This window comes from Mugil cephalus, chromosome 2, assembly GCF_022458985.1.
Source record: "Mugil cephalus isolate CIBA_MC_2020 chromosome 2, CIBA_Mcephalus_1.1, whole genome shotgun sequence".
Lineage (NCBI taxonomy): Eukaryota > Metazoa > Chordata > Actinopteri > Mugiliformes > Mugilidae > Mugil > Mugil cephalus.
This window is the reverse complement of record NC_061771.1, coordinates 23,282,899-23,300,891: the sequence shown is the minus strand read 5'-3', so window position 1 is coordinate 23,300,891 and position 17,993 is coordinate 23,282,899. Positions and strand designations below refer to the sequence as shown.

Below are 17,993 nucleotides of genomic sequence, written 5' to 3'. Positions count from 1 at the left end.
GCACACATGACATTCCATAGGTCAACAGAGCCCCCGTAGGCACACGGGCATGCTGCATGTACCCCCCGCGGATGTGGGTTAAAAGATGACACACGCTGGTTTTAATCCTGTGATGCTGTGATCTGCTCGCGCACAGCCCCCCACATCAAACGCCACGGAGAGAGGACGGGTTGGGGAGACAAAGGAGCGCACAAACAGGCCAAAAACCAGACTTGCGCTCATTCCATACGTGCAGATAGGTGCACTCACTGCCTCTTGCAGCACTTTAAAACTAGTTCATACCAACACGCCACCAGCAGACCTATCAAAACTGGAGCACTGCATCATGTGTGTAGAGGAAGGACTCTAGGCTGCCTGAAGGGAGCTGATTTTCACTCTTCGCAGCATCGGATGCGTACGCTCGTCTGGATAGGCGGGACCGTGACCCGGTTAGACGTAGAATAAGCAAAGCAGTGTACATCGCGTAAGATTCGGGGACGTCTGCCTCTCCTGCTGAAGCCACGATGTCTGACTGCAGGAGGCAATGGAACCGGGAGGATGAGCTGCCGGTCTACCTGGCTGGGCCCATCACCACCGGGCCGAACCAGCGAAAATCGTTCGGGATGTTCAGCTCCGTGGAGGGGGCGTACGAGAGCAAGACCATAGACTTCGATAACTACGCGGTGGGGAGAAAGGGCAGCCGCACCCCGAGAAGCGGGAGCCGGGAGAGGCTTTTGGACGCCGGTGACCCCATCGGTAAGACGCCCGGCGAGCATAGGGAGGGGTCGCGGAGCCACTCGCCCGGGGAGACGGACGACGCACGAACAAGTGCCGAGGCCAGACGTTCATCGACGAAGGAGTGCTCAAATGGAGAGGTAAGCCTGGGCGGGTTATTGTCCTCGGTTTTGTCATTTTCAAGAGGTCTGAGTATATAAAATAGGCCACATTAAGTGCAGCAGTAAACACAGCTGGTGGACAACTGTTGACCCACGTCAGAGCATTGACTGACAAAAGCCTCATATATTATATAATTTCTGAAAGTTGCCAAAAATGTTTTTCCTTATTCATTTCTTGCCCACTGCGAACCGTTATTCTCAGACAAACGCTGCGGGATGCATAAATGATGAACTTATGTGCTGCATTGCAGTTTAGCTACAGTATAGTATAGCTCGAAACAAAACATGCGCCAAAAAGACGCAAATGTAGCCAATCCAAACAGTGGCGTGTGTTTTGTGTGGTGCTGAACTGGACAGCGACAGGGGACGTCCCTTCTCTCTGTGGTTTTTGCGCGTGAACGTTGCCGTGAACGCCACCGGGCATGCACGGGGGTAGTCACCTGCCTTTCGCCGTGCGCGCTCCACGCAACCTGACGCAGCCGCACGGCGGCGGATTCGTCGCTTTTGCTCGAGGAAACAATTACCAACTCTTATCAAGGGAGACACAGAGGCGTAGCCCTGCGCTGGGGTCACCTTATTTCTCCTTTTGAGTTGACTGCCGTAGGGCAGTGCGGCGGGGAGGACATGTCTGGGACCGATTACCAGGAGAATAACAGCATCCCCCATCTGACGGTAAGAGAAACGACCTGGTGCCTGGTCTGCCACCCGGAGGGGCCTCTCTTGTATGCAAATCCCTGCTGCCAACGCAGGAAGAAGGGGGATTAGATTCTTAGTGAGCGACAAAGAGCAGAAGGCCCTCTCATGTTGCTCCCATGTGAAACCGCAGCCTCGAGATAGGTGACAGTTCCCTGTCTGTGTATGCGCTCCCTGTCTGAGTCTGGTAGTGTTGTGTAATCTCGCCGCCTGTCAAAGGGATTAAGTCGGCTGACATGACGGTCGAATCAGGAGTCGCGCTAGAACCAATTGCTTGCATGAAACACCGGGACACCACCGAGGTGTGAAACTGGATATGTGCTGAGGTGGATCCTTTTTTTTTCCTCCTCTGATGCTAAAGCTTCCATTTTACGTAATGCATTGTCTGCACACTAGGTATTATTAAATATCAAATGACTCCATCATCAACCCCTAGCAAGCATTTGACTTTTAGTGGGAGTGAAGACAACAGTACATTGAAATGCATGCACACATTCCCCTTTTTGCAAGCATCCTTATTGAATAAAGATGCTGATATTCAGCGGGCTGTCAGCTGTCGTCATGTGGAACCACGAATGATCAATGGTTACCATGGAGACCTAACATCTTCCTAACGCTGTTGCCAGGCACCCTCTATGGTGGTACTGTGGAAGGCGTGGACACATTGTAGTGCGCTTGTTTTAGCACCATGCGCTTAAGTATTCATCCGCAGATTTATATAATTGCTCCCGCTCTGCATATGATTAATCAAGAGAGGCAACAGCATTAGCTTTCCTCAGACCCCGCCCATGAGCAGCCCTTGTGTGGCCATGCGTTTCTGTCCACCCTCCACTGCACTGTGTCAATATCGCTATAAGGTCACGGATTACATAACTGATTGTGCAATACGTCAAAATGTCAGCACTAAATTCAAACCCCCTCCCTCCTCTCCCTCCCCTGTGCACTTCTTCCCTGCAGAGCGAAGGGCTGCTGATTAAAGGAGGGCGAGTGGTCAACGACGACCGGTCTTTCTATGCCGACGTCTACGTTGAGGACGGGCTCATCAAGTGCGTATGTGGGGGAGAATACAGGCGCCTATCATTTTCACATCAGCAGGGGCATAAATGTTGAATTCTCTTTGTCGTCCCCCCTCAACCTCTGCAATCCCCTTTCATCCACGCATCTCCTCATTTCTGCTTTCATCTGCCTGTCACCCACCCCTTTCTTTACCCTCATGTGTCTGACTCTTGGCAGGCAGGTGGGGGAGAATCTGAGTGTTCCAGGCGATGTCAAGGTGATCGAGGCCGATGGCCGCATGGTGATACCAGGGGGGATAGATGTCAACACCTGTCTGATGAAGCCCTTCCTGGGCACACAGCCTGTTGATGATTTCCTCCAGGGCACCAAGGCCGCAATCGCCGGTGGCACCACCATGATCAGTGAGTGTGGATGCATATGCACCGATTATCGTGTCCACATCCGTGTCGAAACATAACGGTCGCCCCCCTTTCCGCCCCGACCTTCGACCCTTCCCTGTTCTTAGTCGACCACGTGACCCCTCAGCCTGGAGACAGTTTGCTGGAGGCGTTCGAATACTGGCAAGAGGCTGCAGACAAAAAGGCATGCTGCGACTACTCTCTGCACGTGGACATCCCCCAGTGGAACGAAACCGTCAAAGATGAGCTGGAGCTGCTGGTGCAGGAGAAAGGTGGGTTTGGTTTTTGGTTAGTCGGTAATATCTCAAGAGAGGCGGTCATCGCTGTAATTCTTATTCCAATCCCTTGTTTGGACACGTTTCGCAAGAACAATTGGGACAGATTTAGAAACAATTTTGCCAAGTGCTGAATCCTCTTACAGCGAAGCCACAGTGGAGAATCATTGTTCCCATTATGACGCTGTCATGGTGGCAGAGTACAAATTTTGCTTGTAATCTGGTTTAAGTAAAAGAAATGTTTTTCTTTAGAGGCAGCTAAAAAAAAAAGAAACTGAGCGGATGTCAGACATAAACATGCGTCGATTGCACGTCAAACAAGTTTGTTAATCAGTTTTTCTCACACAGCGAGTCTTATTAATCTTCCTTGTTTCCCTTCATTACTTTCTCCTCATGCAGTATGTCATCGTTTCTGCTGTTTCAGGTGTCAACTCCTTTCAAGTGTACATGGCTTATAAGGACGTGTACCAGATGACAGACTCTCAGGTGCACTTCATGATCACCAGTTGCACCAATTACCGTGAGACATGGTCACTTTCCTTCCCCCCTAACTTCTTTTTTAACTCGTCACATCTCCAGCTGTATGCGGCGTTCTCCTTCCTGAAGCAGCTGGGTGCTGTGGTGTTAGTTCATGCCGAAAATGGAGACCTGGTCGCTCAGGTAAGTGCTTCAGCCTTCCGACCTCACAGTCGCATCCAGCCTCCGCTGCAGCAGAGAGCTGCTCTTGTTGCATAACTCTTCAGCCCTCGGAAAGATGAGGGGATTAATGCTGGCGCTGCAGCCTCCGAAGATGACGCGTTTATCTTGGGCCACCGTTACTGCTGACCGTTATTAGAGTAATGATGATGATGTAATGATGATTAATGCGGCTGCGGGCGAAGGTGGTCATAATGCCAGCAGCAGGGGTGATTACCGTGGCCATGGTGACGATGGCATAGACTAAAGGAACAGATGACATGCTCGTTAACCTAACTGTAATTAAAAGTAGGGGATGAAAAATTGCACCAAACCCTTAGAGAACAAAAAAATGTTAAAAAAAAGGGAAGGGTGGTGGTTTTCATCTGTTTTCATTCTGTGCTGCAGGCTGTAGCATAATAACTGAGGCCAGCACATACTCCCCACTGTGCACTGGCATTCTAGGATTATAATGCACACTCACTTCCTTTAATAGCCTAACAGGCTGTGAGATGTTCATTGTGCGAGCCGATGACACAATCAGAGGCACTAAAATACGGCTTGGCAGGTACTGCATGTGATCCTGACAGTGATTGCAGAGCGTGTGAAGAGATTGCCTGAATTGGGTTAATTTGCTTTTCAGGAACAGAGAAAAATCCTCGGAATGGGAATTACCGGCCCCGAAGGCCATCCTCTGAGTCGTCCCGAGGAGGTGATTTCCACGCACAATTTATCTCGGTTCGCCTGTTACTGTGTCAGCTCGAGCCGCTCTCCATCTCGTTTCTCCGCAGCTGGAGGCCGAGGCGGCGTTCCGGGCCATCACTCTCGGCGGCCGTGTGAACTGTCCTGTCTACATCACAAAGGTGATGAGCAAGAGCGCGGCTGAAGCCATCACTCTGGCCCGGAGGAAAGGTTGGCGTTCCCTTTCTTTCTTCTCTTCATCACACGTGCTCTTTGGCAGGTTTTTTTTTCAGTCTGAACTTTACTGTCCTACCGCCGTCTCATCCAGGTTCTGTAGTTTTCGGAGAGCCAATTACAGCCAGCCTGGCCACTGACGGCTCTCACTACTGGAGCAAAAACTGGGCGAAGGCGGCTGCTTATGTGACGTCTCCACCTCTGAGTCCCGACCCAACGACTCCGGACCATCTGCACACACTGCTGGCCTGGTACGACTCTAGTTTGTTCAAAAATAAATGCACTAGCAAAGACCACACACCTTAATTGCTGCTCATAAGTTTATTGCCAGACAAGCTGTGAGACAAATGGATGGAGGAGTGAGAAGGGTCGAAGGTTACGGAAGGTAAAGGGGATGGGATGAAAAGGGGGGAGGGATGTGTAGGCTGATGATGGCAGAGGAACCCAGGGAGCGAGACTCAGGGTGGGGGCACATCTCAGGAAGTCTCCCCAGTTCTTGTAATGAAAGTTGGAAGAGAAAAAAAAAGATATATACACATTTCACAGTAAGAAATTATTATACCACAGTGCATTTCGTGTGAAAAGTTTTGTGATTAATGCAGGGTGAGGGCAAATAAAATGCTTAATTTAGCTGTAACCTCTGCACAATGTGAAATGCAAATCCGCCGCATGACATGAAAGGAGACATCTGTGGGAATGCGAAACTCTCGTTGTTTTCCCTTACGCATTCGTTAGGCATTCACGTCACACGCAACTGTCGTCGGGCTTGGTTAAAAAGAAGGTGAAGGTGTGCGTGTGGAAAAAGAAGCAGGTGAGGGGGGCTTAGTCATAGATAAATGACTGTGTAAAGATTTAGAAGCCTATTTAAACTGAGTATAAAGCACAGTTCATGATAATAGTAAGTTAAATTCCACCTCTCACGCATGTATGCAACGCACGGCAGTTCCAGCTGTACATTTTTTGACTGTCCCCGATTCCACAAATAGCACAAGAACTAGAATCCTTCATCACCCGTTGCCTTGGCTACCAAGTGCCTCCTTCCTCTTCCTCCTCCTCCCTTTTCCTCCTCCCTTCATCTGCGACTCCCTCCTCTCAAGGCGGGCCCGTGTTGTCACGCCGGTGGTGTGATTCTGCGGTTGCGCTTGAGCTTTCCTTGAACCGACACACGGTGTATTTTTAGGTTCTTTTTTTTTTTTTTTTTTTTTTTCCAGAGGCGAAAGAACTGCATCTTTTCTCTCCGTTTCCAGAGAGGCCCATTATTTGCATAATAAGCACTCTCTTGGCATTTGGGTGATGATCCCACAGCTCACATATTACAGTATAATCACTGTAATTAGCCAATAAATAAAGGGATTCATATCGTCATATCCAGCCTCTTGTGTATAGAGCTTTTTTTTTTTTTTAAATAAAAAATGCAGTTAAACTTGTGTACTTATGTACTCTCGTAGATGCTTCAGGGATTGGTACTGCAGCTGTGTTGCACCATGGTGACGAGTTCAGCTGGCTGGTTCTCAGCCTCAGGCCTCAACATGACTTTAGCTTTAACTCATGCTCGCTCTAAGAGGACACCTTGTGGCCAATAGTTGAATTGCCTCTCTTTGTATTGGTTTGAATGTAAACACGGTTGGATTTTTAAGATTTTGTGGCCAATCTTCGAGTCTGATCTCCCTGTATTAGTTATAGATAAATGTGTTTCTTTTTTTTTCCTTTTGTTTGCTCCGACAGCGGGGACCTGCAGGTGGTGGGTAGCTCTCACTGCGCTTACAGCACTTCCCAGAAAGCCATCGGCAGAGATGACTTCACCTTGATCCCAGAGGGAACCAACGGAATAGAGGAGAGAATGGGTTTTGTCTGGGACAAGGCTGTGGTGAGCAATGAGGCCACGTGCGCGTTCGTGTGTGTATGTGCGTGTCTTTTGTGTGTGACGTTTTTCTTTTTAATTCATTTATTTTGTCCCACAGGCCATGGGGAAGATGGATGAGAACCAGTTTGTTGCAGTCACGTCCACCAACGCCGCTAAAATCTTCAATCTGTACCCACGAAAGGGCCGGATAGCTGTGGGATCTGACGCAGACATTGTCATTTGGGACCCGGATAGCGTCAAAACTATCACCGCCAAGCTCCAGCAGTCGGTGAGGACAAAAAGGAAATAGGGCCGAGGGAAAGGAAACATGATGAGAGAGGGAGAGGGAGGGAGGGAGTGGTAAATCAGTTGCTGAGTGAGGGGAACTGAAGGCAAAACTGAGGCAGGGGGGGCGGGAGGAAGGTTTCATGGGAGGCTGCGGGAGTGTGAAATAGGATAAAAGTGAAGAGAAAGATCACACGAAGTGAAGAGAAACCTGAACATTACTTTTAGGTCACAGTGATTTTCAGTTAAGTTTGACATTATTTTCCGCCGAACTGCATGTGCAGTGGGTTTAGACGTGCATCGCAGTGCATGCACTTTACCTCTGTTTATTGAGGTCACATCTTTGAAGGACACTGAAATCGTATGTGCCAAGTGACTTTGAGATTTAGATTTGAAAAGGCAGTTCATCCAACTTAATGCAACAAACGCATTTTCTCATTTATCTCCAGTGCTGTCCACTCAGATTGTCTTGACTGAACAAATCTGAAATCAAACATTTCTACTGCCGCTTGCACTGAACAATATGAATAATGAAGACAAATGGATACAAATCGCACTGACATTAATTGGAAACGACACTGAAAAATTGTCACGTGTTTAATGGAAGGACGTTCCGGCGTTCGCTGGGTGTGGACGGTGGATTAGGTGGGACGTGGTCAGTCTAATCCTTTGAGCTCCGCAAACGAAGCTCCATTTGCGCCTCTTTACATCGCAGACGGCGACAGAAAGGCCTTGATAATGGAAATCTGTGTGCATAAGACAATATTGCTATAGCTAGACAAGAACCTGGATGACGACAATAATTTCAAGACAAAACGATGCATTTAAATCCTAGAGAATGGCATCAAAAATGTCCAGACAATGTGACATAATTCAGTGAAAATATTAGATAGTGGTTAATGTATTCAGTCTGCTCTGCCACTCTTTCCTTAAAGGCATTAAACCAGACTGGTGCTGGCTTTAGGTTGTAATCCCCCTTCACCCCTCACCCATTCTAGGCTACCCTCTCTCCACCCATCCCCCTCTATTGCCACTCTATTACGTATCCCAAAGCCTCTCACTGGTACCCCCCCCCCCCTTCTCAACTGCATCTCGTGAAACCCTCTGATAGAATTCTTCCTCAAATAGCACAGTAGACCTAGACAGCGGGGGGAAATGAAAAAGCTCTCTATTGTCCCTTTGCCTAATCCAGATTTTCTTTGTTTCGGTGTTTTCTCCCTCTCCAAACACAGGCTGCGGAGTACAACATCTTTGAGGGTCTGGAGTGCCGGGGAGGTCCGGCGCTGGTGCTGAGTCAAGGTCGGGTAGCTTACGAACAAGGCAAGCTGCACGCTCAGCAGGGCACGGGTCGATATATTCCGCGGAAGCCCTTCCCTGACTTTGCTTACCAGCGCATTAAGTTCAGGAATCAGGTACAGTGACTTCGGTGCGGATGACTTCAGAAACACCTCTGAAGCAGCATTAGAGGTGTGGCCCTTTTCGGTGTTGTGCTGTTCAACTCGGATATCAGAATATCACCAGTAACCACCAGGTGGCTGCCGTTTATCTTTTAAATGAAGCGGCTCCTCGCACTCAGCCTCAGATTCGCTGCGTCACATTCCCTTTTAGGTGCAGCAGAATTCAGACAAAGAGCAGCTGCACCTGGGTTTTTAAATGTGCAATGGGCTAAAACATTTACGGTGCAACCGTTGTACACTTACACAGATAAACACAGTCACATATCTTATTGTTTAGTTTGAAATAATTAGGCTTCACTGGCTTCCCTGGAGATAGGATCGGGTTAGGTATGAGAAAAGTGAGTTAGTGTAAGCCATTTAGAATACAGTGCAGTGTCTGTGAGAGTAGGTGGGTCAGAAGGAAGTTAAGGAAGGAAGTTTGATGCTGGGAAATTGACACTGAGGCATATACCTGAGCATAATGTGGTGGAGGAAACTCTTCATTCCTCCCTTTGGCAGGACGTCACCACACCACACTCACGCTCTTCACCTGCTGAGATTACACCGCTGTTAATAAGAACTGCCACGTGTCCATTTTAGGCCTAAATCTCAACAGCTTAAATGTGAGGATTTCCTGATTGTCTCACGATTCTGTCATTTTACAAACAACAATAAACAAAAAAATTGTCGTTTAATTGGAAAAGCAAAGGATGCACAGGTTAATTGATGATGAAAAATAAAATAATGATCATTAGTCACAGCCCTAATTGCCTTCCCACTGTGAGCCTGTTCAAACAAAATACAAATGAGCCAATTAATCCGGTGTCGTGATCAACGGGTTTACCGGCAATTTGTTTCTGAGGACCGACTAATAGGCTTGTTTGTGTGTTTTCTATGCAGGTAAAGAGCGAGCAGGGCGTCACCCGTGGAATATATGACGGCCCTGTGTATGACGTCGCCCCTACCCCCAAGTACATTACCCCTGCTCCATCGGCCAAAACTTCCCCCACCACTCACCAGCCGCCGCCAGTGCGCAACCTTCACCAGTCCAACTTCAGCCTTTCAGGTAACACAAATCAAAAATCCAGCTACATTCAATCTGTAAATATATACATATTTATATGTAATATGTTAATTTTTCTTGTAATTCGTATTTATCAGGTGCGCAGACTGATGACAACATCCCGCGTCGGTCTGGCCACCGCATCGTAGCACCCCCCGGTGGTCGCTCCAACATCACCAGCCTTGGCTGAACACGTGACCCGTGCACAAAGTGTGGACGGCTCTGGGGGTTTCGGCTCTTAAATGTGTGTGCGAGTTCGTTTCAATGTGTGTGACTGGGAGTGTGAGCACGCGCACACCGGGCATGAATGAGTCTAATTATTTATTTTTTAATGTGGTACAATCGTGACACGCTTTAAAACTGCATTTTAGAAGCACATTTATACTTCCAGTCTAAAAAAAAAAAAAACTAAACAAAAAAAAAAGTGTGATTTACAATCAATTAGTCTTTACCTAAAACTCACAGATCCAGTGTTGGACCCCCTGTAAGCTTCCAAATGTGACCCCAGTATTATGTCATGTTGTTATTTGCTTCCCCGTGAGCATGACTTCCTACTTATACTTCCTCACTTTCCACGTCTTACTGTGTGGGTCTGCTCTCAGACATGGTGCTCCTTTCCACCCATACGGTGGACAGCTAAGTAAATAACATTTTTATTTATTTATTTATTTATTTGTTATTGTTTTTTGCATCTGGTTTCAACATGTTGGCAATACAGATTTCAATGTGACCCAAGTGGATCGGTTATACATGTTGCATGGACACGTTTTTTAGATGTTGCACACCACTCGTGGTTTGTCGTTGCAGTGGAGGAACTCTTTCAAAGCACATTTGTATTCAACAGCACAGGCACATTCGTACACTGCTCACCGTGTGCTTCGAACACTTAAAGATATTCACTGTGGGCAGAGGCAGTTGATACCAGGTCTAAATCATGCATTTCAACACTGCTGTGGACTTCAGTCAAAGTGATGCACATTATACTATTATGCAAATGTGTCAATGCTCTCCTGTAATGCGTGAAAGTAGAGCTGAAGCCCAAGCAACAGCTAATTTAAGGTCTAGATTCGTGTACCTGCATAGTAGAGTTTCGCAATAAAAGACTTCACGACGTGTGTCGTACTTTCCTGCCAATCACTCTCGCCAGAAATAGATCCTCGTTGTCGTAGTGACATGCTGAACTCGCCTCGGCTCTCACCGCCACCGCTGCTGCTGCTCTTTAAAGCTTCACGTTTCAATTTGTTTCTTTTTTTTTAAAAAAAAAAATTGTTCATTTTCTGTCTTCTGATCAATTCTGGGTGTTTGCTCCTTTATGGTACATTTAGTGTTTCTATGGCGCTTTGTTTCTGATGCTGTTGTCCGGTGTCTCCAGTGGAACCGTGAATCATTCAATAAAGGCTGACTGTTATCAAAGATGAAGGCAGAATAAAGGCGCTCTGAGGTCAATGCCAGCTTTATGTGACTAATGCTATGTGATGCCAGTCATTTTAATGCAGTTACATCGGCCCTTTCTTTTACTACATTTGTCTTTGACATTTCCTTGGCCCGGATCATTTATCAATACATTAAATCAGGTGGAATCCAGGTGCTTAGGTTAAGACAATACGAGTTCAACATCCAACTCCTGAGACACACACTCTACACCGTTAAAAAAAACTGGACTACGGCCACGTTTGTGTAAACTGTTCCTCATGTCTAAATACTCATCCAAGTGGCTTCTTCAGCTCTAAATTACAAGCGTACATTTCTAGGTTTTTATCAGGCAGTTGCACCAATCAGGCATAACATTATGACCACCTTCCTAATATTGTGCAGGGCTCCCTTGTGCCTCCAAAAGAGTCTTTGGTCTTTGGGTCCTTTGGGTTGAGGAGAGGGCCTTCTGTAGATGCAGCTTGTTCCAGTGCATCCCACAGATAATAGATCAGTTTGGGATCTTGGGAATTTCCAGGCCAGGTCAACACCTTGTGCCGTTTTTCCTGTTTTTTAACTTCTAATCTAGTGCAGGTTGGTGGTGCATCCCTAAGTAACATCCACAGGAATGCCAGGTCCAAAAGTTTCCCAGAATAACACTGTATTGTCACGACTTCATCAATATTATTTACTTCTCCTGTCGATGGTCATAATGTTGCGCCTGATCAGTGTGATGTGACTGGTGTCTACCTGAAACACACATGTCTACGGTCGGTTATCAACTCAAACCGTAACCTGCAATTAGAAGAATTTGTTCAGATTTCAGAGATTTGTGGAGTTTTTCCACAGTGAACTGTGTGATAATGACCAACTGATGGAGAAAACTAGAAGACTCATTAAGCTAATGAGGAAGAAACTGTTTTGGGGACAGATGTTAAAACTAGAGTATAGTTAGTGGGTGATAATTGGCTCAGTAGGTAGAGTAGGTTGGGTTGACCACAAAGAAGAGAGTTAGTGGTTCAGTTTGGGGTTGACTACAGGCCAAAAGCCTCTCTCTTTTTTTTTTTTTTTTTTGAATATTTTATTTTTAAACTTTTTTCATGAACAGTGTTACAGTATGCCAAAATCTTCTTGAGCAAGACGTTGAAGCCCGAGTTGTGGTAAGAGTTTATGCAGCAGTCTTTTAGAACTGAAGACGCCGCTTGAATGACGGTGAAAATTCTTCGAGAAAACCTAAAAACTTTATGACCTTGGATGACTGACAATCTTTACAGACGCCGCATCTGATTAATTACGACGGCCAACTGGGATATGTGAGAAAGAAAAGGGCGTTGAAGAAAAGCTTTGAACATTTCGTGATGAATGCGTCGTTGACAGAATGGCAACTATAGTCAATGTTTCCCAGAGAATCCCGATTCAGTGAAATACCTGCAATAAACTGTCATATGAAAGTAGACATGCATAATTAATGGAGGACAATGAGAAATTAACACTGAAATGAGGTGGGGAAAAAATGATGAACTTTACCTAGAAAAGAAAAACAAATATTGCTTGATTGTGCAATTGTTTTTCATTGATCAAGACTGATTGCAGGCTTTGGTGTAAATTAATTCCATTTGTCTATTTATCACTCTTCATTTCAGAACTTAAATCTGATTAATTGCGAAATGCTTTAGAGGAAATGCTTTTTATCTGTGGCTCGGCAAATAAATTAAAGAAGAGGGCAAGGTCAGGGTAAGAATTAATTAAGGTTATTTTTCAGTGTTTACCTCCTTTTCCGACGTAGGAAAATTAAACTTTATCAGAAGATTCATAAAATGATCGGATTTTCAGTATGTTACAATTTGACAGTTGTACTTTAATGTGCAGATAAGCAGTACATTTTTAATTTATTGCCCTCTGAATTGATTTCATACTTCTTTTGAACATCTGTCAAAGGTTTGTTTTCATGAAGTAGAGATTTTATTTTTTAGGAGGTCGCAGCAGCGCCTGCAGGCGAAACCTGTTCAACCTTCTGTTGAACTCTCAGACAGAGGAGTCTTAACAAACTACCTGCCAGGGTGAGTTTGCTTTGGATTTGCATAGACCCTGGAGGACGAGGATTGTTTTGACCTCCTGGCCCGAACGCGTCAATCAAACCACAATCCACAGGAGGCTTTAAAAGACCAAATACTCAAGCAGCACATACCAGTAAGAAGACTGGGTAAATATTAGGAGTCAGTTTATTTAACTACGACAATCAGCCACAACATTAAAACCACTGACGGGAGAAGTAAATAGCACTGACCATCTTGACAATTCAATGTTCTGCTGGGAAACGTTTGGACCTGGCATTCGTGTGGATGCTATTTAGACATGTGCCACCCACCTAGACCAGACCAGGCACCCCTACACCATAGCAATGGCACTACTTGATGGCAGTATCCATCACCAGCAGGATGCAGCCAGACACAAGCCTGATCCACAGGCCGCTCAACCTATGGGACAGGGGTCATATTCATTCTCTGAACTGTGTTGGATTAACAAAATATCATTAGGAAGGTGGTCATAATAGTATGCCTGATTGGTGTATAGAAAGAAATTTGGCAGTTGTTCCTTTATGTTTTTACTAATGCATTACATTCTGCTAGTGACACCGCCAGAGACCAATCCATTGTCAGCAGTGGGTGTTGTTATAACAGTATGCATTTCTCTTGTCGAGTCTTTCCTGGTGTGCTGGAGAGCTGTGCCACCTCGGGGTAGCTTGGCCAATAGCCTATTACCAAAAGATGTTTCTTGCCTTAAAAAAGTCTCAGTGTGAACTATAAATCAGTCACCGATCGTCTTTCTTGCACTTAATGACGATGAGCCATCATTCGTTCAGACACTGTACACTGTAAGTGATGGATTGAAGGTGCCACATTGCCACAGCTGGTCACCCGCAATCACAGCTGCTCACTGATTCAACACAGTCTGTTTATCGCACTTTATCTTTGCCTTATTTCTGTTCCTAATTAGCAGTTCTAATAAATCGTATCAATATGTGAAAGATGATCAGGGATGTTGCTACATTCATACGTGGGGGTGTAAATGAGGCACTTAGACTGCAAGGTTAGCTACAAGAAAGGCTTCTGCACAGACACATATAGTGGATCTTATGTAAATAATGTACTTTAATGTGAGAGATTTACTTAATAAAATAAATAAAAACATAAAACTGAGACAGCAAAGAGGCCCCAGCTCCTGATGATTTCTTAATGTTAGTGCTGCTTGTTCTTCTGCACAGTTAAACTTTAATAGCACGGAGTCGACATGACATGTTTTCCAATAGTGCCTCCTTGGCAAACTTCAAGATCGCAGTCATCTTTGGAGAGCAGCAGAGGCTCCTTTGATGATGTGCATGAGATAGTTTCGTGAACAGAAAGGATAACACAGCCCAGTCATTCAGTTAGAGGTCCACTTTGTAGCATTTAGACTGATTTAGACTGACATTTGTTCATAATTATGTTTTTATCAATATACTGCATAATCACCGTCATTGTGTTTCTGTTTCCGTTTTATTCCCACAAAAGCCCAGACCAGAGAAAATGTTGTACTATTCACCTGGAAGAGGAGAGGTGGAGTCTATTAACAGACTCCTGCAATGAGAGAGAGCCACAATAACAGAGAAACAATTAGTCTCATTGTGCACTGATGAAATACTTTAACTTGTCCAGATTTCTGCAACAATTCTCGGGTGATGTCAACAGAAAATTCATAGACTGGACTTGACTCGTGTACATGTAAAACTAAATAATGCTTCCTTTCATTGAAATCCTTGGCAACAGCAGCCGATTGACAAAACTGTCATGTTTGATCTGGAGAATGAGATTGGTATCGCTTGTTTAAGAGTATTCTCAAAGGACAACTCTTTGGAAATTGTACTTTACTTACACACCTCATGCAACAGCTGCAATATTAATATTAATTAATATAGCGCGGGATAATGAAAGATTTTGCTGTGACTTCCTGCTTAGCTCCATCACCTTGTGCTGTGAATTTGAAATTGTGATAAACAGATTACGTGTGGCTGAGAGTGTAATTCTGACCATTAAAAATTTATAAATTATGCCTTTTTCAAACATCACCTTGTTTTCCATTGAGTCCAGCAGCTTCTCCTTTTCTATGATAAGAAAAACATATATACATTTTTTATGAGATTTTCAGAGTCTCGAGTCTTTCAAGTGAACAATGGTGTTCTGTAAATATGGTAAAGTGTTATGAACTCTGGGAAAGCTAGTCACAACACATCCGGTATTTTTAGCTTTCTACAGTTATGTAATCTTTCCAATGAAACCAAGAGCTATTTTAAATTTATAACATGCAGACGTTTTTCGAGCTTTTCCTAGCTTGAAGTACAGATGAAATGCAGACAACATCACCTTCACAGGGACCAACAGAGACCCGCACGCTGGCACTGCCATCTGCTCTGAGAGCAAACCAAGGAGATACAATATTGAGCTTTTGAGGCTGAAATTATGCTTGTTTTTCCCCCCATTTTCTGAAGCGGGTCATGAAATCACAGAAATGGAAAACAGCAGCTGGGTGTATGCGGGGTGTATAGAAGTCTGAAAAGGTGCCATAACAACACAGTGGCTTCCTCCTGTGCCTTGAAAGGGTATAGACAGAATAACTGAGCCAGCTGGGAGGTTTTTTCGCAGAGAGGAGGAGAGGAGGCATCTGTGCATATCTGAACTGCATCTGGCCACAGTGCAACACACCAAAAATAAAAGTTCTGTTTTGACTATTGCCACATTTAAACACTTTGCAATATATTTTATCATCTTCAGTTTCTGTTCCAATCAAAGGGATAGATTGATCAAAATTATATATAATTTATATATATAACAGTGACAATGCATTTCTTTGATGATGATATTACCATATTTGGGTCCAAATGGTGGGACTATACTGATGCAATATATTTTTATGGATATAATTCATGACATTAATTCAATTAAGCTCAGTTGAGACAAACATTTTGTGGTCATTTCGTTTTCTTTGAATGTAATACCCCCCTTTGTCCTGTTGGTGTCCACATTGAGCTCTTTTAAAAGGTCAAGCCTGCTTTTCAGATGCTGATTCATTACAGAATCTACTGGGCCCTTTGCCCCATGTGAACCAGGACCTGTAGGAGATTGTGAAACTCACCATCCGTGATAAGTACAATCCATTTAAATCAAGGTTCAAATTAAGATTATTTATGTATTTACTGATGTAAGCGCATAAACACAACTGCATTTAGTCCCATCAATCATCAAACATCTCAAATAAAAAAGAAACGTGTGAATATCCTTACCCCTACCAAGTGTGTTATTTGTTCAGAGTACTATTTGCAGATATAGTCAGGTAATTACAAGTTGCAAAATGACGGCATTGTGCTGCCTAAAAGCATAGCCACCAACAAATCCCTACTGTCACAACTGCACACTGAAGCTGTCAATAATCTACACACAAGCGGGAAACTTTCTGGTGGTAAAACCACACAACAGCTGAAGGAGCTGCAAGCTTAAAAAGAACAACACAACAAGAGAGCTGAGCCACAGAGTGATTTGTCTCAAGTCAGTTGGAAACCAGACACTGTCAACTATTGGTCAATCAGCAAATAAGACACACGTCTGCAATCACTTGAAACCGCAAATCACACATGGCACCACCAGCAGATCGTCAGTCACACACGCACACGCACACACACACACACACACACACACACACACACACACACACACACACACACACACACACACACGTTATTGTTACTTTCTGAGGACCACAATCACAGAGTTGTTTGTGAGGACTGTGAAGTAATCCCCTTCCAACGTTTTTGAACCAAAAATGTTAGGATCCTGCAAATCTAATATTTAGTTTAAATGCGGTAGCTTCTAGTGAGCATCAAAGTTTGACTTCCCAAAATCCCAGGACCATTACGTAAAAACAGAGCTGTGGACTGGTTTCATAAGATTCCACCAGAATACCGTGAGGAAAACCTTATTTCATCAGAACGTGGGTAGACTCCAATGCTTGAATTAAAATACTTTCACTTGTGACATTATTTTAATAACATTAAATTTCAAAGACACAAGATATGGCAAGATATTTTCATGTTAATGTAGCTGGTCCATCCTTCTAAAGAAGTTTCACCTTCACAAATATCTGAAATTTAATTAAAATGATAAATATTACTTAAAACAAGTCCTGATAAACTGACCATCATGACACTGGGGATTTGGCAAACTATGTCATGGGTCTTCAACAGGACCCCTAGGGGGTCCATGGGGGTACTGCAGGGGGGTCGCACAATCTTTGGTTGATTAGACATATTTTATATATATATATTTCATTTTCCCTACAAATTAAAAAATTTATTTAAATACACACTGACATGAATCCAACATATTTTAGTAAAGGGATAAATGGAGGCAGAACAACTTATCTTTCAGTCATCACTTCACTCAGTCAATGATACTCTAAGTGTCTCAACAGCACACCGTTTCACACAAAGGCCTGTTGAAGACCCCTGCACTATGTTATTCACGCTTAAATTTAATCATCATTGTTTATTTCTTAAGGAATTCCTTCAGACTCCATTCCTTCATATATACTCATTCATTCTCCCTTATGAACTGCAACCTCAGCCCAATTAGTGCTTATATATTGCAACAAAACCAATGTGACCATCTAGGTTCCAGCAGTCCACTGCTAAACACATGTGTCTTATTCATTACTGGGAATCAAAGACGCAAAACACAATCCAAATATAATCCCTGGGACTTTTTGTTGTTGTTGTCAACTTGTAAACATTTAAAATATGTGGACAAGACACTTTTAATTAGAGAGATTCTTTCTCGGTGTAATTACAGATGGATCACATTCTCCTGAAGGATATGCTTTCATTTGAAATCATCTTGTGCGTGTATGCGTAATTTCACGCTATCACAGGAACGCTGATGGCACAGGCTTTGATGAGTTCAGGCTGATGTGACCGTGAAAAGATGAAAAGACACAAATGACAGCCTATGGAGGAGCACGGGGAGAATCAAATCTCACATCATCTGTCTGGCATGGTGGTGGTGAGAAAGAATGTTTACAA

The 17,993-nt window shown here is 44.3% G+C and overlaps 1 protein-coding gene across 4 annotated transcripts; it reads left to right on the top strand.

The window, feature by feature from the left end:
* The first annotated feature begins 145 nt into the window (after nt 1-145).
* crmp1 (collapsin response mediator protein 1) lies at nt 146-10,937 on the top strand. 4 transcript variants are annotated; one of them, XM_047576951.1, is made up of 14 exons: nt 148-854; nt 2,526-2,614; nt 2,802-2,986; nt 3,091-3,255; nt 3,683-3,744; nt 3,838-3,918; nt 4,577-4,645; nt 4,725-4,845; nt 4,943-5,099; nt 6,574-6,715; nt 6,810-6,980; nt 8,209-8,388; nt 9,313-9,478; nt 9,574-10,937. In XM_047576951.1, exons 1-14 carry the CDS (start codon nt 504-506, stop codon nt 9,663-9,665), a joined length of 2,031 nt encoding a protein of 676 aa, XP_047432907.1. In that variant the 5' UTR covers nt 148-503; the 3' UTR covers nt 9,666-10,937. The 4 variants fall into 4 exon arrangements, with proteins under 4 accessions (XP_047432906.1, XP_047432907.1, XP_047432908.1 ...); XM_047576953.1 differs by lacking the exon at nt 148-854 and adding an exon at nt 1,354-1,547; XM_047576950.1 differs by having other exon boundaries at nt 146-854; nt 3,683-3,918.
* The last annotated feature ends 7,056 nt before the right edge of the window (nt 10,938-17,993 follow it).